Source organism: Motacilla alba, chromosome 1 (genome assembly GCF_015832195.1).
Source record: "Motacilla alba alba isolate MOTALB_02 chromosome 1, Motacilla_alba_V1.0_pri, whole genome shotgun sequence".
Lineage (NCBI taxonomy): Eukaryota > Metazoa > Chordata > Aves > Passeriformes > Motacillidae > Motacilla > Motacilla alba.
This window is the reverse complement of record NC_052016.1, coordinates 57,263,861-57,283,869: the sequence shown is the minus strand read 5'-3', so window position 1 is coordinate 57,283,869 and position 20,009 is coordinate 57,263,861. Positions and strand designations below refer to the sequence as shown.

Sequence of the window (20,009 nt, the reverse complement as noted above, 5' to 3'; positions counted from 1 at the left end):
TGTGACGAGGGCGCCGCGCTGAGGGAAGTGTTTGTGTGTGGGGGAGAGGAGTGGGATTTGCACCGTGGGGAAAGCAGGGACGGGACAGCTGATTGACCTCCCCTCCTCCTCAGCCTTCGCCTCGGACACGCCCCTGCCAGCCCGGTGTGGGTGCAGCGCCTGCTTCCCCCGGCTCCTGTGCCATGTGGGGGGCTCTGGGCTGTGCGCCTCGTGACCGCCGTACCCACCGTGCAAGGAAAGCCAGCCAGTTCACCTGTCTGTAGGTTCCGCCACATAGGCCTTAGTTTTACGTTTGGGAAAGGTATTATGCAGGTGGAGTTCAAGGCCTTGAGTTAGTTAGCTGATTGAATCTTCTGGATGTTTCACAGGTCAGTTAAAGTGGTAAATAAATCTGGCATCCCCGTGTGCCGGCTCAGATTCAGTGCTTACAAGCAGTTCTTTACAGAAATGACATAGACCGGACTTGCCCTATTCCAGAGGTGAGAGTGTCAGAGAGACTGCCTTTTCCTTGGGCATACGTGCTCTGTCCTCGCCAAGGACGCAGGCGGATATGCTTTCGTGTGCAGCTTCACTCTCTCCAAGGTTAGTGAGGGAAAAGCAAGAAAGGATCTTCCTATGTGGGACAGTCGCAGAGCAGCATTTTCTGTCAGTGGAGATCTTGTCATACAGCAAGTATTCACATGTTTGCTCTTTTAATTCCACATCAGGAAATGGGTCTGCTTAAACACCATCCCAGAAGATGAGGGCATAGAAGCTAATAAAGTAACTTTTTTTACCCCAGTACTGTGGAGGCAGAGGGACATTTTTTTTCTAGATGGGGACAGACTCAGTGAATAGTAGTAATGTCATAATTGCTTTCTAGTAGACAAAAATGAAGAGCAAAGAAGCTGGAGGTATGCATACAACACATGAATCTTGAGAGGAGGAGGGAACGTGGTACCAATTCTGAGGAAGAGAGAGTTGCATGGCCATGTTTCTTCCCCTTCTAACAGTAATGCTCTCTTCCAGGTACTAAAGTCAAGTGCGGACAGTAACATCTCCTTGGTTTAGCCAGTTTGAGATTGAGAATGGCAGGTTTCTCTTCCTTTGGATGGTAGGTGAGAAAGTGCCTAGGGTAACACTTTTTCTTGGCAGTTTTGCTAGTGAACATGTTGGGATAATGGTTACTTACAAATCTTCCCATAATACTGCCCACAGATCCTTTTCAGATAAAGAAAAAAATTATTTTCCTATCCAGCATGAACGGCATCCTGGATAGAAAAGTACTTCGTTAATATTTACTCATGAAAAGTTGAAATGTTTCAGAAGACAGTAGAATAAACCTTCCAGTAGGAAAAATGTGTCCTTTTGTGTTTGAAACTGCATTTATTTGGTGGGGAAGTGTTTGCTCTTTATTGCATACTATGTAGACTTCAAAATCCAGGAAATTCAGACTAATAGATGGATAATGACATGTCATAGTGGTTAGTGCCATGTTGCTTTGTACTAGCTTGTCTCTGAATCTGTCTAGAACTTAGTGGTTTAGTTCTTAGAATCTGTTTGGGACAGGGATTTTTGTGTGTGTATGTGTGTGTTTAATTTTAGAAGACATGCAAGCAAGTGGTCTTGGTTCCTAACAAAATTCTTTAGTAGTTCCAAAACCAGAACCATAATAACAGATTGCAGCTTTGACTTTAAGTCTTACTTGCCTAGTTCTAAATTACAAATGCCACCCAGAACCTGTTTGTGTTAAATGAGTTAGTTGGTTCATCTCACAGTCCTCATGATCGAAGTATTTGCATTTTTGTTGGTCGTCTTAGGAGTATCATCAGTCATCAGTTTGTGCATTGGAAATTGGCATATGCTTATCTTTGTAAGAGGTTTCAAACACTTGGCAAATAACAGCTAGTAGAAAACCGTAGTAAGATGGGTCAGAGATTGTTGATGTAATTAATTTTTCAAATAGTCACATTTTAAAAGCATGATTTGTAAATTATTTAAGGCATATAATAAAATATGACTGCTTGACTGATACAGCACTAACGTTTTTTTACTGGAGATGAGCAATAAGTAATTTAGCAGTCTAGCTTAAACCATACTTGTGGTAGGTGATGTCTGTTTTTCTTCTGGGTGAGTACATTCTAGTTGTGACCATGGGCAGTGTGATGTCATAGGTCTGAGTAACTTCAGCTTTTTTACTTTACTTTAAAAATATGCATGCTGATAACATATTCATTCTTTTTTCTAAGATGCTTCATGCTGAAAATGCAGTAAGGCTCTGGGAGTGTCAGGATGAAATCGGAATTGAGCCGTATTCTAAAAGAATGAAGTCAACAGAAGGGGCTTGTGAGAAACTCCCTGATGATGGTAACAGAGGTACTCAGAAGAAAGCAGATGTTGAGAGAAAATCAAATGGTTGGATACCTACATGTGCCTTAGATAACCAAGGGCAACGTGAAATGCAGAAGCAAGAGAAAATACCTACTGGTGTCTTGGGATCCTTGAATGAAGTTCTCCCTGAAAATAATCCAGTGCTTAGTCAGCCAATTGATTTAGAAACTGTGCAGAAAATAAATCCTCCATTTACATCAATGAATTACTCTAAAGTTGAAGAAGAGAAGGACCCTTTTATTACAAATAATGTTGATGAAGATAATACTGAAAAAAGCAGTGCATCATTCTCAGTAAATAGAAATCAATCAGATGAAGACTTCTTTACAAGCAAAGATTTTATAGGACCTATTTACAAGCCTGCCAAAAGTAACCAGCAGGACAAATCTGGCAATTGCAATGAATGTAGGAACATTGGAGGAGATGAGAACGAATTATATGAAAACAGATGTAAAAGAAAGGAGGCGAAGAAGATGCAGGCTGTTTCTGCCACTGTACCAGAAATAGATGATCAGCTGGATCAGTTCTATAAAGAAATTCACCAGCTGGAAAATGAAAATTTAGATACTGATGTTCAGGAAAAAGAAACTGTAATTTCTGAAGAACAACACGCTCCGTTTAACTCTAGTCGGAGCTCACAAGAAAATTATCAACCTGTACTTTTGGGCAGTCCACACCCATTTTATGAGAATGGACAGTGTTCTTTGGGGGAACAGAACAGTCACAAAACAAACAATGAGCAGCAGTTAGTTGAGGAAACATGTGCCTGGAAAAGTGAAAATACCTTTAATGGCCAAATAGATACTTGGAACTGCTCAGTGCCTGAATTCAGACCTGCTTGGCTGACTAGAGCATCTTTCAAAAAACCTCAGGGACCTTTTCCTCCTAGATTCAACCATCAATCCCATTTTCAGGTATTTGATCCCCCACCACAAATCCCAAATGTTCCCCCTTCTCAGAATGGGGGACTTCCTTATGAAAGTTACCATGGAAATACTGCTATCAACAGTCATGGTCCATTGCTTGGTCAAAATACCCACTATTCTGGTCATACTGACATCCATGTGACTCAAGTCTTCAGGAATGAGAATAACGATCAGAATGGACTCCACAATAATGGTTTCTGTGAAACCAGAGAAGAGTGTTGGAATGATCCAAAAGCTGACAGTACAGAAGGAATGCACAACTTTTCTTCATTGCAGTTATCTGAAGAAAAATTCAATTGTTCACAGAAATTGCTTCTAATCTTAAGAGGCCTGCCAGGTTCAGGGAAATCCACACTTTCTCGGTAAGTGAAGACTTAAAGCTTGACAAGTTCATTAAAGTAAAATTTTTTAAGAATTTAAATGTATCCGTAAGCACTAAGGAAACTTTTTAGTTTGTAAATTACACTCTTAAAATGCAATAGTTTAAAGCTGGCATTTGTACTTAAAGAGTGCAAGTGACGATAAATATTAATAAGATTTATTTGGGGGTTTTGTCTCCCTCAGAGTTTTGATGAACAGGTGCTCCTCTGTGTTAAATTTGAAATGTTGAGCATCCATTAAATTGCATAGTCTTTTATTCTGAAATTTTCTGAAATGTGGTAGTCTGCTGCTTTTTATTAATTCTTAATTTCCCTAATTTTTAAAAAAACCTCACATCAAGTCTAACAATGTCAGTTTGACTGAACCAGAAGTCCTTTTTCATGCCCATTTAAAAATTTTGAAAGGCTATTAGAAGAATGCTGCTACTCTGAAAATACTTGGTTTTGGTGTATTGAAGAAACTGAGCATTATCCCATTCCCTTTTTTCATAGTATGGTCTGTCAGCTACTCTTCCTTATTTGTGAACAACACACAATAAAAGCATTATTTTTTCTTCCAAATATACTTGTTGAAGTCTGATGAGGTTAAAAATAGGTAATAGCTCAAACTTGGATTTTCCCTTTGTGTTTTTTGGCCTATTTTAAAAAGCACAAAAAGTGGACAGAGCACAGATGGTACCTGTATTAAGTGAAAGTAAGTTTCTCTTGTGTCTATAAAAAAAGAAGTTGTTTAATCTGTACTGACTGATTTACTTACTGAGTTTCATCCAGAAACTACATCGTAGGATGTCTTCTGTAGTTATCATCTGATGTATGCAAGGAGACTGTGGAATAGATAGTCATCATGTTCTTATTTGGTTTTTTTTTTGTAATATAAAGGAGTAACGTTGTATTAGTAGATTTTTTTCCTGGTGTTTAGGAGACGGTAATCTCCATATAACAACTAGAAATCTCTACTAGGTATTTTTCTTGTATGATTCAGTAGTTTTTGCTATATTTTTTTATAGTTACTGATTGCTGTATTTTGCAAGCCTGCATTTTCCAAGCTGCATGTCCCCATTTGGTATTACGTCAATAATTCCTTTAATATGTGAAAATATGCATAAAACTTAATATGAAAATACGAAATATATTTGTTTTCCATGTTTGGTGTGCTAATTTGTCTCTAAATTTTTCTCCAAATATATGACTCGTATCATCTGAAAAATCTTCAGGTTTTTAAGAACATGTATTTGTGCCTTTTTCATCTCTCATTAGTGAGATCAGTTACTAATTTTGTTAAGCAGATGGGAAAGTGGGCACTATGAGATCAAGGTTAAGAATAGTTACCAAAAGTGAGTGCAGAATTTAAACAGCATGGAGCTTGTTTTTCAGTGTATTCAATTACATGCAGTTTCGTATGTTTAATGCTTGGTTGCAGTTGTTAATGCACATGAAATCATGGGTCTTGCATACCTTGGGAGAAAACATCCCAGAATCAATGGGTGCCGATGGGGAAGATAACTTTATTACTAGTTAAGTCTTAATAAACATGTTTTGAACTTGTTTTTCTATGTGGCATCATAGAATTCTGCAGCATAGCCTAGGATAGCAATGATGTTATATCTGATGCTATATTAATACCCACAGGTATCCTTGCCGATGTTTTGGCAACTGCAGGCAAACCTTTACCATTTGTGCCACTAAAATAACTGTGAAGGAAAAGCAGAAAACTGACATTGTCTGTGTGGATCAGCACTAGAGGGGGATGAAGTGTATCTTGCAAGTGGGTTTCCCAAGTGGGAAATGACAGCACAGCCAGTAGCGAGACCTTGGAATCTCAAATTTCTATTAGTGTTTTGTGCTGAGTAAGGGTTTTTAAGTACAGATACTCTTCCTGCTCACAAACTTGACTTGTGTCTGTCTCAAATCTTCTACTGGAGTTTGTTTTTGGTTTTGACTCTTCCATTCCAACTAAGCAGTTGGAATTACGGGCGTATTTTTTGGAAGAGGGTACCGAATGTTAACTAGTTCATTGTTCTGCTTGGAGGAGGTCTGTCACCATCACTGGATCAGGTCAGGTATGTTTTTGTCAGGCCTGAGCTTAAAAACACCACAGAGATTTCTGTGGTCTCACCAAACTTCTCTAGCGCAGTACAAACCACTTAAGTAAGGAAGTTGTTCCTAATCTCCAAACTGAAGTTCTCAAGCTGTAATTTGCATGTCCTGTGTAATAACATGTGTTGTTACATGGCAGAATATGGCTCATGTTCTTTGCAGCTTCCCTTCTGATAAGGGAGAGGTTTAGTCACTGTAATAAGTTGACATCAGGCCTTTTACTGTCTCCACTGCCAGACTAAACAAACCCAGCTGCTATTAACCTCTCCGTGGATGTTGTATGCCTGTAGCCATCTGTTCAGCCCTCCCATGTTTTTCAGCATGTCTTTTGAACTGAGAAGTCCCACAATGGATACAGTGTTTCAGGATTGACCACACAAGAGCCAGGTAAAGTGTGGGTGATACCTTCTCAGGTGATCTATTGGCCACACTTCCTCTATGAAAGCCTAGGTTGTGATTTGCCCCACCTTTGATGAGGCTACACCATTCACTCATCTCATTTGATCTCCACTGTAGTCCTCAGACTCTTTTCAACAGAGCTGCTCAACCACTCAGTTTCCTGCCTGTGCTGAGGCTTAGGTTTCATCATTTGTACAACTTGACTCTTTCTCTGTTGAGCTTCTTGATGTTTTGCTTAGCCCAGTTTTCAGGTTTCTCTGTGGCCTTCTGGATAGAAGTTTCACTGTTCAGCTCAGTGTTGAGTATCACTGCTAATCTGGTGTCATCTGCAAGTGCTCTGCCTCATTGTCCAGGTTTATGATGAAGATACTGAAAAAGTGGTCTTACTGTATCCTTTGTTGTTCTCTACTTGTTACTGGATGGGAGATGATGTTGGAAGCTTTTGTAATTTCTGAGTATGCTGCATTCATCTCTCAGTCCTCATTGACAAATGCACTTGTTGCATCATAGTGTGTTCTGGTCAGTAAAGAATGATTTGTCTGTTGCAAACCCCACACTGGCTCTTCTTGGTTATCTTAATTTTCTTAACATGTTTGGAAATAGATTCTGAGGATGCACTCCGTTGTTTCCAGGACAGAGCTTAGGTGAGGTTGAGGAGCCGTTAGTTCTTTGGGTCTTTGTCTTTACTTGCCTTAAATATCTATCAGCCATTTCTGGCTCATTGGGGAGCTCCCATCATCTCATGGATTTATTTCCTGTGTCCGCCTGACTTAGACAATCCTAGCCAATGAGGCTCATACGAAATCTGTTTCTTAACCATCCATTTCCATTTTTGTTTTCCTGCTCATATCCAGTCATGGCTTTTGGTCTGTGCTCACTAACTCCATATCTGCTTCTGAATACTAAGCTCATTTCTTCAGTTCCATCTCCAGTCTTCATCGCGTTTCTTCCCAGATTAATTTTCTCCTTGTTTCAGTCAGTGGTATTATCTCCCTCCCAACTTCATTATGCCAGTGTCTTCCCTCTGCTTCACTCTGCCTTGGCCCTGTTTCCTAGCTCTACTGCCAGTACCAAGTTGCTTGTTCCAGTGTTTATACCACTGCTTCCCGTGTCCTCCTATTTTGTTCAATATTTTGTTCCTTTTGTTGCCATTCGTGAGTTGGGAGAAAAGTGTGATCTTCCTGCCACTGCCAGATTGCTCTGTTCGGGATTGGGTTTTCCGTGAGAATCATGAGTTCTTTCCACTACTTTTTGCTGTGCACGTGACTTTTTAAAGTTGTATAGCATCAGATTTACAAAAAGTTTTTGCAGGGCAAAAAAATGCATGTACTTTGTCAGATTTCACTTCCTCAATCCAAAGCTTCTCAGAGAAAAGCTTGGAATAACAAAATACTACACAAATGCTTTATTTTTTTCCTTGGTTTTGGAGGAGATTGACCATTTAGTTAAAAATGTTTGAAAGCAGTTTGGCCAGACAGGTACCCAGCAGTGATAGCTTTAGCCCAAGTAACTGAAGTCTGCTACAGTTAGAAGTAGATGATAATGTGATCTTACAGTCCTGGTAAAAGTTACAGGAAAAGAGGCTTGTATTTGTAAAATATTTTGCTACTGAAGTTGGCAGCAGTTGGAATTTGCCTTTTCTCCATAAATACTTAAGCATTAATTTGAATAAAAGAGAGCTTAATGAAATTGAAAGAGCACATATTGGTGTCATTTAAGAAGTCTGTTTTTAGTTAAATCCAGTAATGTATAAAGACAGCTGTCTTTTTCTGGGGCCATTTTTCCTCAGAGGAAGGTCTTCTGAAGGGAAGAGTTAGAATTAATGTTTATAGCTGGATGTAGAAGCAGTGGTGTGCTGTTGTTTCTAAATATATATTTATTTAAACAGTGTTATAAACAGCACTTCTAGAGGAGCGTTTACACAGCTCAGTAATGCTGCATATTTTGAAGCTATATTTAGTTATTGCCTACTTTTTTCCTCATCCACAATATGGTAGCTATTTTAAATAGGTGAATTATTTATCTTTGTATTATAAAATCGTTTATCAAAGTAGGCTAACCAGGATACGGATTTGGGGACTGTTTTAAAAGGATTTGTGTGTGTGCATGCATGCTCAAATGCATTGGAAAAAATGTGTATTGGTTTGCTGAATAGTTAATATTTTGGTTTCAACATGAGATTTTGTATGTCAGGATAATACCTTGTGTTAGATCAGGTAGCATTTCTGGAAAAAGTAGATGAGCTACTTTAATTTCAATATCCTACTGTGTTCAAAGGTGGTGTTTGCTTGGAGGGAAGGTTTAGAGTGAAAAAGCTGTATTCCAGCAGTTGGATAATATGCTACTCATTTCAAGCATGTGTGCATACTGACTAACCTGGAGTTTGACTCTCATTAGAAAAACATTTATCTTTTTTTTCTTTTTTCATCTCTTAAAAGTGCAATATCATCTCTGTGGGTTTAGATAGTAATGATGCTTTCTTTCTGTAGGTAGTCTTTTTTGTTCTTCTGTTCTCTAGTTCATGGGCCTGGGATAAATTTTATTTCCAAACACATGTTAGAGGTAAATGAGCTATTCCATATGATGTCCACCAATAATTTCCTGCTTAGAATTTTAGAAGTTTAAATACTAGGAATTCTCAAAGAGGTAATTGTCAGGCTTTTAAAATGCTATGTTTTATGATTTAATTTCACAATTCAGAAAGAGGTTCTAGTCATTATCGTAGTATTTGAAGTTTCAGTTAATAAACTCATGACTTTGTGAAAGCTTGTGTGTTGTGTATGGGGTAAGGGCTCTGTTACTCTGGCCTCTTTGGTAACTACTTTGCCTTCTCAATTTCTATGAGTTTAGGATTATTGCAATTACAGTTTACTATATTAAATCTTTTATTTCAATTATATTGGTTCATTAATAATTGTGGTGTATTCTGAACTTCAAGGAATACTAACAAACTATTTCAAGAATACACTGTGTTGAGGGGTTTGCAAGATTTCGGAGCCCTTGTCACTGTATTTCTTTATTGTGACTAATGATGTTTGGAGGAGGCAACAAAAGAATTCGAGTGAGTTATTCTCCAGAACATGAGCAGACAGAGTCAGTTCTTAGAAATAAAAATGAAAATCAGTGTCTCATTAGTGCTGATGCTCAGGCCCCTAGGGACTGTAGAGGTATGTCCATCCACCTGATGCTCAGGCCCCTAGAGACTGTAGAGGTGTGCCCATCTACTCAGCCAGTAGAAGAATCCCAGATATTATTGGTTCATTAGGATATGTGTATATACATCCAGCACACAAGGAGTGAGCGTGGAAGACGGATCCAGTTTTTCTTGCATTATTAATTGGCAAATGCAGCATACTGTACCTGAGAGCATTGAGCCATGTGTGAAATCACAGCCAAGTAACTTAATGAATATAAATTTGTTAAATATTTTATACAAGAGAGGAAAAGGGATAAAAATATTGCTGCTGTGTGTGATGTATGATTTACTGGTACCATTTGATCTATTTAGAACAAAAATAGATGATTAATCCTTCTGCACTCTTCTAAACCAGTGTAATACACACCCCATTGAAAAATCTAGGCTCTAACAAAACAAATAATTTATAATTCATATAAATATAAATTTATAATATTTATAACAAAACCAATTATTTATCAGTATTCAAATAAAGTGGCTGAACTTTAAATGTATCATGCTCTGCTTTCTCAAATAGCTTTGCTATTTGTCCTGAAGCAGCCAAGCCTGTTGTTGGTGACAGGTGGCAAAACATAGCAAATTCCTTGTGTAGGAATTACATTTAAGTGTTTCTTCTGCAGATACATATGGGAAAGCTTGGTAATTTAGAACTAGCATATCTTTGTTCCCGTGAGTTATTTGGGATCTGGCCAATTCTTTTTTGTTCCTGCCGCCTCAGCAGTAGTGCAGTCCCGCATACTGCTAGTGCAGTTTGGCTTTTGTAGCCTGTGGGTATATGTTGCCTGTTTCTGAGCTGGAATAGTTGCTTAAATTTCCACAGATATCTGAGTGTTGCAGTGGGCTCTACATGCTCTGTGGCACTAACGGGCCTTTTCTGTTTTCAGATTTAAATATGCCATAGAATTAAAAAGAGACAAGGAGTCTCTTAAGATAAAAAGTCCAATCTACACCTATTCTATAGGCTGGACTTTAAACAGAATTGTGCTGTTGTCTCAGTTATATAAGGTTTTCCTTTAAACACCAGTTTCCAAGGACTTTCTGAAACTAGGTTTACACTTGGCAGAACAGGGAGTTCTCATGATCAGATTGCTTTCTAGACATATTTCCAAGTGAGGATTGAGATGGAAAGTGTTAGCAAATATATTGAATTATAATGAGGTACTTACTGTAGTATAGCCATAAAATTAGATGAATACAAACATCTCTTGGGAATGGAGAAGGAACAACAAATATGGAAATATTGCTTTGATTTGGATTAGAATTATTAGTATTATTATATGGGTGTGCTTTTTATAAATCTGTCTGAGGTTTGCAGGAAGTTCAGAAACAGGTCGCAGTTCAATTTAGTTATATTTTTAATGTATTTATCTGAAAATTAAAAGTGAGTATGTTTTTGTGTTTTCCTTTAACAGTGTTCTCCTTGGTCAGAGTTGTGATGGCATTGTGCTCAGCACTGATGATTATTTTCGTCAGCAGTATGGATACACCTATAATGCTGCTCAGCTTGGGGATGCCCATGAGTGGAACCGGAAGAGAGGTTGGAATGAATAAAAGGCATCCTATTAAGCTGTGTTACATAGAGGAAATAAAAGTGTAGCATAACATGTATGAGTATTAAGAGTCTATATGAAAAGGAGTATATATATTTTAGCAAAGCATATATAGAAGTATTTCAGGTGGTTTTTATACTTTATTCATGTATATATATATATATATATATATATATATATATATATATATATATATATACACACACATTAAATTTCAAACTTATACAGGGTTCAAAGTTAAAAATAGAAAACCTTGTTTCTTTGGTCATCACATTCTTGTTTCTGCTTCTTTTCATTCCTGCTTGTACCTTTTATTCTCTCTCTCAGAACAGAGTGTTTCAGTCAGAGTAGATTAGTGAAAGAAAATCTGGGGCAGTTTTTTTTTTTTTTTTTTGTTCGACTTACATGTGGTTTATTAACTTGCACAATTTTTCATTTCAGCAAAGCAAGCAATGGAGCAGGGAAAATCTCCAGTTATAATAGACAACACTAATACTCAAGCCTGGGAAATGAAGCCTTATGTGGAAGTGGTAGGTTTTGTTGCATGATTGTCACCTGTAACAATTTTTCAAACTTACCCTTGCTGCATGGCATAAGTTGATACTTTTTGTCCAGAAACATTTTTACTCAAGTTTTTAAAGAGAGAGGCTGCTTATTGATAATGATTAGTAATTGGTGTGGCAATGGTTTAGATCAAGTCAAGAATTGACTTAATTTGCTTAGCCTGAAATGACAGCTGGGTGTAAGTGAAATTCAGCATAGTACCACAGCAGAGTATGCTGCTGCATCTGTTTATTATACTTGTCTTTTAATTTTTTTCTTATGTTTTATGTGATCATGGTACGCATCACATATATTTCTTTGCTTGCTGCAGGCTCTAGAAAAAGGATATAGAGTGGAATTCCATGAGCCAGATACTTGGTGGAAGTTTGATCCTGAAGAACTAGAAAAGTAAGGTTTCTCTTACAGAAATCATGGTACTTTATATAGAGAGATAGACAGATAAATATGAATGCATAAATATATATGCAGTAAGTTATATTTTATTCAAAATGTTTTCTCAAGTTCTTCACTAGTAGTATGAAATGTATTTTATTTAAATAGGCATTTTGAGATATACCTTTACATGGAAGTTTAATTAATAAACAAGTAGACCAGCTCCATCTTGTTTGCCCAAAATTTCAATATTAAAATTTTATTGGATATGTGTAGATGTGACTTAGAGTACTGCTGAACATGGGTCATTGAACTTCTGGGTTCTGAGAGTGCTTGGGAAGGTGCTTATTTTTCCTGGTTAATGTCCTTTTTGTCTCAGATATATCTGCTTTTGGAATCTATGAGGTATCAAACCAGCTCAAGGATATTTCTTTGTTTGAAAAGTAGTGCAATATTTTCACAGTTGATGACAGAATTCTCTCACTGATTTTTGTTTTATATATGTCCAGTTGACTTTGCCTCTAATTGCTTCAGCTTTGTGAAGTAGCCCCTCAGTGCATGAAATACATGTATTTATATATATGTCTAATGCTTGCATTACTGACTTGGACTCTGTTGGGTTTATAAACATTCTAAAGTTTTCACCTTTTGCTCATAAGCTACCACTTATTTCTAGAGGTGTAGTTCTCTCTCTGTAGAATGATAGTACATTTTTCTAGTTTAGCATGCAGCACAGCCAAGTTAGGAATCTTAGTAATCAGGTACTTAAGATTTCCATTACACAAAACAGACTAATTTTCCATGAATAATTCATGTTTCCAGATGATCTTAACAAGCAACAGGATGAACTGTTGTGTTGTTACTGTTGAATCTTATTGTTCAATTATTAATTGTAGGAGTAAAGTTGATATCTTTCCCAGAGCAAAACTCTTGAACTGTGAAGTGCTGTTACCAGTTTTTAGAAGATTCCTAGAAACACTCTAGCAGTTTTGGTTGCTTTAAATATTTAAACAGAGGCCCATTGCCTGGAAACTTTATTTTTTGTGAATTTATTAAAGGTGGTGATGTAAGTTTTCATTTTGTCCTTTAGTTACTTTGGGAGAGGGCTCCTCAGTTTTGTTTCATCAGCAAGCTTGCTGAGGGTGCAGTGGTGAAGGGTAGTATGGAAGCATTTAATAGTGGCAGAACTTTGCCTTTATCAATAGGTTCTGTGTTCCTCCATGCAAAACAGTCTTCCTCCTCCTATCTGTTAGGAGCTTTTGCTGGTATGTCTGTTTTGGTTTAGATAGATGACTTTATGCTCTCTCAGCATAGCAAGCTGCCAAAGAATGAGTGAAGACATGCCTGAAGAGGCGATACCAGTATACCAGTATTAAATGACACTATACAGCAAATTGATTTCCTTTTTTAAATCAGTGTATACGCTTGATGCGATTTTGCTGCTGGTGATTTTATTATCCTGCCTTATTCTGCAAGGAGAAGTACTTTGTCTTTTATGAAGTGATTATGCACAAGTCCATCCAGTTGTGGATGCATGTGCACTTTATGTCCAGTGTACTTGAGCTGTAATTTTTTTCTAGGAGTATTAAGATAGTAAAATATTGAATATTGATAGGAAAATACTGAATAACTTTTCTGCTTCCAACATTTGGCATTAAAAGACTTACACTTGCTCTTCTCATTTTTTTTCTGTCACAAATGTCAAGTGCTTTATAAAATCCACATATTTCTAGAGGGTTGACTTTTTTCTCTATCATTAACCTTGTTCATATTTGTGAATAAAATCAAAACTGCTAAGACTCACCAAGTGATTAGTTCAACATGCAGCTGCTCCTGAGCTGCTTTAGCACAATGTAGAAATTAAAAGCATTTTAACAATGAGCCACAAGCGATGATTACTCCAGCTTCTGGTGTTGTCTCAGGGAATAGCGTCTATGACGGAAATGCTCTGCTTAAGCATTTTCTTCATAGAAAGCAAGCTGATAAAATACACCTTTAAGGAGCCAATGTAATTTTGAATAGTTCTGAGATCACCAGTTCTGCTTCCATTCTGAATGTGAAATTAGTGTGCTACCTGGAGTGTGCTTTGAGCCCTTGTCAACTTGATGCCTAGTTCTTTGTTATAGTATTACTCAGCAAGTCCTGAGGGGGCTGGATGGTGAGGAATCAGTCTTCTGAAATATTTCTGTATGGAATATTGTCTTTCCAGTATAGACTGTTTGTTCCCACTGTTGATTTCTCCTCTGTAGAACTGATCAAGTTAAGGCCCATACCTCTTCTGTCCCTGGGAGAAAGTACAAAGATGCAGAAATATATTCCCTGTTGGTTTGTTGTGGACATAATTTAGCTTGGACAAGGTTTCTTGGCAATAAGAAGTAAATATGCTTGTTTATGCTATCAAAACCTTTTGTTTCTGTTTTATGTCTCTTCTTTTAGATTAATTTCTGTTACAATTTTGTCAGTTCTCTGATATTCAGTTTGTGCTTGTGGCTTGTGGTTTTCTTCTAGCAGAGACTGAAATTCTCTGCTAACATGGATTTTTGAGGCTCTATTCCATAAATACCGAGGAGATTTTATATATACACACACACACATATATATAGTCTAATGTAATGTGCTCAGGTTCTTAATAGAGCAAGTTCTCCCTGAGAGTAGCTGGTTACTGAGCACTGCAAGAATAGGACAGCACTTTTGATACCTTTTCCCTTCCATGTGTTTCACTACATTTCTGAATTCACAGCAAGTGTGAGTTATAACTAGTAGATTAAAGTGTTCTGAGTGTGTTGTTCTGGTTCAGAACTAAAGTCACTTCTTACTCTGTAGAGAGGTTTCTTGATTAGAAAATATTTTGTCATTAAGTCTTGAAACCGTGTAGTTGCATATTTTATGCTAGTTTGAACATTTCTTCCATAAGGAGTAGTCTGTGCTACTACTCATCTCTACTCACTACCTAGTATACCATGTAAAATCTGATGAAGAAATAGTAAAATCCTTCTAGGGTAATTCAGGTACATAGTTAGAGTGAATAACATCACATTTGTGTATGAAGAAGGATAACACTATTGTTTACTGTTACTTAATATATGCAGCTGTGGATTGTTAAAATAAACCTTAATGCTAGTTGAATAACTTGAGAATGAGAATATAGTGTAATGAAAGCTAGAAGAAAAATTGAGAATTTAGAGGGTTTTTTCTTAGAGACTGTAACATGCAATTTTACATATTTTTTTATTTATTTACATATGACTATATATACCTATAAACATACCCGATAATTTATTGAAATTTTTGTTTTTGTAGGAGGAATAAGCATGGAGTCACTCGTGAGAAGATTGCTCAGATGTTGGAACGATATGAATATCATATATCCATCCCTATTGTCATGAATTCAGTGGTACCTCCCCACAAAAACACTCAAAGACTACCTCTGCAGAGAAGACATAGGTGGGGAGACAATACAGACTCATGGAGTTCTTTCAGTATTTCCAGTAGCCATTGACACAGTTGCATTCAGTTAATAAGAATCTGTTATTTGCGCTTTTAAAACACATCATCACCTCCAATAAAGTAGTGATTTTCTGTGTTTTAAATAGGCCTGTTTCAAGACCCATTCTCTTCTGGAGGTTGTTCTTTTTAATGGACTTGCATGTAAATAAAATTGTACATTTAATGTTTTTTATAACTATTAAAGTTGTAAGACCTTGGATTTTAGTAAAATATTTAATATAGTATGGCATATAGCAGAGTCTTTCTTTGGAAATCTAAGACAATGATGTCATAAATTAAATAACTGTTGAGCAGTTTTTTTTAAAGAAGGGGTCATATTAAGGATCTTTTAAAAGAGAAGTAAAGCTTGAAAAGAAGAGTTTATTTACATAATAATCAATTTTAATGATAGTTATTTAGTCTTCTTACCTTTTTGGAGATTTTTTTGAAAGCAGTTATGTTCTGGATTGTCCTTTAGTTCTATTTGGCATGTATTGCCAATTGGCAAAATTTTGGCAAGTGTTTTTTTTTTTATTTCAGTTAAGAGGTTTAATTTTTTTGTTGTTGTTTTTTGGGGTTTTTCCTTTCTTTTTTGGTCTCGGAAGTTCATGTGGCAGCTGAAGCAACATTCTGCCAGTATAGTATTCACCAGTCATAAACTCTGCAACCTGAATTATTTTTTTATTTATTCTCATCAGCAGTATATAAATTATGATGATGTTGGCATACCACCAACTTGTTTTGTGCAGACTGAAAAAAACCCTAAATTTTTATCACTAAACCACTGAAATTTCACAGCTGTGTCTTTCTAAGTCAGTTTCTTTCATTTGTGATAAAAATGAAGTTTTAAATAATTAGGCTGTCAATTCCCAGTCCACTGTTGTGATGAATCAATTCAATATAAATTGTGGATATAGTTCTGTAAAACCATCTTGCATTCCTAATTTTGGCATAGCCAATGTAATCTGTTCAGCACATAACAAAGAAAGAGCCAGCATGGAGACTGACTAACTTACTGCTCTTTTTCTCTTAAAAAAACGATGAATTTGTAAGTGTTCACTTTGCCTTTTTTCTAACAGCTTGCTGTATTAATAAAATATATTTGTGTTCAGTATTGTTGAAGTAGTTCAATGCAACAGTTTATATTTTCAGGCTCGTAGGATTTTATACAGGTGAGCATTGTTACTAACCTGCTAGCTGATATAACCTAACTACTCTTGACTTCCTTATACACTGAATGACCAAATGTTGACTAGGAATTTTTGTCAAGAATATGAGTATGTAATGAAAAGAATTTAGATGGTTATCTACTACTGATTTTGTGTCACAGTATCAGAATTTTGAAAATTGAAAAGCCAGCATAATTTTTTAAATTGTGGACAATTTTTGAATAGGCTCTAAAAATCTTTTCGTCATTAAAGTCTGAATACCGTGAGAGCTGAAAATCCAGGTATATAGTGAAGTATCTTTCTGTAGTTTTCTACACCTATTGTGCAAATTTATTTTAATTATTTAAAACAGAATTTAAAATGTCTCACTAGCGCATGCATTGTTAATATATTATGTGTATGTGTAGAAAAAAGAGACTCCCCGACTGTATTAATTATCTTCCTTCATTGTCTGTTATTCATACCAAGTATTTATTTTAGTTTTCATTGTTATCTTTTTCCATGTCTCAAAAGAATTGTGGATATCATTGTAAATGCTCAGTAATACTTCAGTTATGCCAAAGTTTTTTATATTTCAACATGAAAGCACATTTCAAGTGTGGGGAAGATAAAAAGATTTTAGACTAATTTACTCTATTTTACTGTAAGCTGTAACATGATGAAATTTATTGAGGCTTATGTAATATTCACAAAGTGCTAAGGCATGGCAAAAAAGAGCTGATTATTGAAGATTGAAATGGGGTTGTTTAGCAGTATTTATTTGAATAGGTACTAATTTGTACTGTTCTAAGATGATGCAGCTTTTCGTGTGATACTTTTTTAATTATTGGTGCATGGGAGTGTTTTTGCTGTGCAAAGCATGCTGATCAATTGGCCTGCAGTTTGAAAAGGACACTCAGGAAAGGGAAGCTTTGCAATTTGTGTATCAAACATTTGTAAATTGCTTCATCTGTGCAGCTGTATTCTGAGGTAAGTACAGTGACATGGTAGGTGAAAACCCACTGGAATTACTGTCAGCGTAACACTTCTCTGTTTCATGGTATAATCATATTTTATGAGGATGTGACAGTCACGGATCATGGACAGACATATATCTCAGAAGCTGATTTTACACTATACTATTTATAGGTTAAAAAAATGTGTGAAATACATGTTACAGGTACTGAATTTCTCATGCCCTCCAAACCAAGGAAAATTAGTTATTTGTTCAAAATGTGCAAGGAATGTAAGAATGAAAATTCTTACTGTCTTTACTTTCTGTACAGTACTTCTGTTTATGATGATAATGTAACTAGAAGGAAGGTTTCCCATTTTTCACTTTTGAAATAAATTTCTAGTTCATCATATTTTACGAAATAATAGTGTCAGGTTGATTTTTTTTTTAAATTTAACTAATGCATAGAGCCATAATATTATAAATAAAAATCCTAAGTTTCTCCTGCATACTTGAAACTAGTGGGATGTTTGGTAAGTAAATTTAAGACTTAACTTTTCTAAGCATGAAATTTAAATGAAAATTAATTTGTAGACTGTACATAAATTGGTTCATTCTCAAGGCATCAATATAGCAGACCACTTAGCACCAACTGTATAGGAAAAAGTGGTTCTATTTTTCCTGCTTTATCTAAGCTGCTGTTCCCTGGTTTATTGGTTTACGTCCTGAATTACCAAAAGTTTTCACCAGCATTCTTTGGGTGATTTCGTTTTCTTATTTTAATTTTGTATAGATAAGAAAAAAATTACCACCCCAACACCAAACCCTAAAAAACCTGTGTGCTGGTTTTGGGTGGGATAAAGTTAGTTGTCTTCAGAATAGCTGGTGTGGGACTATGTTTTAGATGTGCCCTGGAAGCAATATTGATAACACAGGGGTGTTTTTGTTACTGCTGAGCAGTGCTTACACAGCATCAAGGCCTTTCTGCTCCTCACAGAGAATTGGGAGGGGACAAAGCTGGGACAGCTGACCCCAGCTGACCAAAGGGAGATCCTAGACCTTGTGGCATCACACCCAGTATATAAAGCTGGAGGAAGAAGGAGTGAGGGGGTTCGGAATGGTGGTGGTTGTCTTCTGAAGTAACGGTTTCATGTGATGGAGCCTGGCTTTCCTGGGAGATGGCTGAACACCTGCCTGCCTGTGGGAAGTGGTGAATGAATTCCTTGTTTTGTTTTGCTTGCATGTGCAGCTCTTGCTTTACCTGTTAGTGTTTTTATCTCAAACTATGAGTTTTCTCACTTTTACCCTTCTGATCCTCTTCTTCATTCCACCAGGAGAGAGTTGAGTGAGGGGCTGCGTGGGGCTGAGGTGACAGCAAGTGATAAACAACCTGGTGTAACACTGCTAATTTTTTAGGACGTGATGTTAAATCATCTCCTGTGAGGAATCCTGTCTTCTGTTCTTGTAGCCATGCCCTCTTGAGGTTAATTTTAATCTAGTTTGCCATGATGCATAATTTTTTAAGCCTTTTCTGTTTAAGAAGGCCAAGATTTCATCTGTCTATTGAAACCTTTTGCAGAGATGGTTGTTTCTCTGCTAATAGATCACTGACAACAAGGCTTTCTCTAGCTGAGATAGGACCCATAACATTTATATTTAATTGTTTGGTGTGTCTGACCTGTTGTAATTTAGATTGTTGATGTTTTCTTCTTTTAGCTGAACAGTAAGTTTCGTTCTCAGTGAATTAGAAGAATTGTCACATTCATGTGTGGCATGTAGTTTTAACTGCTGCTTTCTCCTAGCAATCATCTTCTCTGGAGGAAATGTTTTTGTTCAGTGCTGGTATGTCATGGAGATGAAGTGACTAGGTATATGTTGAGACGAATAGATGCATGTATTACAATTCCCTGTAAAAAGCATTAAAAAGACAATATTGAAATGAAATTTAAAGTAAGCCCTCATTTTAAGTGATCAGATGTTTCATGTGGATCAGATGTAGAAATATTTCCCTTTGGGGTTTCTAGATTGATGCTTGTCTTGTTTTAGTTTATGTTCTTGTCCCTTTGAAATAAAAGCAAGAGCAGAGAATAAAGCTCTCTATTAATATCCTAGGTGAAAATCTTGTTCATCAATAAATTTGTTGTGGGTTTTTTTTTTTCTTTTTATAGGCTAATTGGTTGAAATTAGCTTCAAATCTGCTTATTTTGAGTTCACAGAAAAATGTGTGAAAACATAATTGGTCTTATTTAAAAAAAAAAGTAACAGTTTGTCAAGGTCTGATCATCTCAAATTTGTCTTTATTACTGTAATGGAGAAGCTACAAATGGTGGGTTTTGGTTGAGGTACACTGTCAGTGTAATTCTAGATCAAGGATAATAAAAGCATTGAATTATTTTGTCTGGAATTGGTCTTTGCAGTTTCCTTTTAGCTGATAGTGCTGGCGCTTCATTTCTTTGGTAGGCAGGCAGGCAGTCCTTGACCATGTCATGTGTACCTTACTGATTTATAGTGTTCTTGTAACAATATCATGTTGTGCCAAGCCTGAATACATCCATGAAAACCAAAA

General features: G+C 36.5%; 1 protein-coding gene across 9 annotated transcripts in view; it reads left to right on the top strand.

Annotated features, from left to right (window-relative positions):
- The window catches only part of LOC119697190, a 41,282-nt gene that overhangs the window by 290 nt on the left and 20,983 nt on the right, over positions 1-20,009 (top strand). For 5 of the 9 annotated variants that reach the window (XR_005255792.1, XM_038127597.1, XM_038127584.1 and 2 more), the window contains exons 2-7: positions 1,009-1,093; positions 2,229-3,658; positions 10,781-10,905; positions 11,360-11,448; positions 11,793-11,869; positions 15,155-15,298. Coding sequence is in view for 8 of the 9 variants with exons in the window: in XM_038127597.1 (XP_037983525.1) it covers positions 1,091-1,093; positions 2,229-3,658; positions 10,781-10,905; positions 11,360-11,448; positions 11,793-11,869; positions 15,155-15,298 (1,868 nt within the window). In the remaining variant the exon portion in view is untranslated. Of the gene's footprint in view, positions 1-955; positions 1,098-2,228; positions 3,659-10,780; positions 10,906-11,359; positions 11,449-11,792; positions 11,870-15,154; positions 15,299-20,009 lie in introns of those variants that run through there. The other 4 variants (XM_038127628.1, XM_038127617.1, XM_038127606.1 and 1 more) reach the window with 3 other exon arrangements.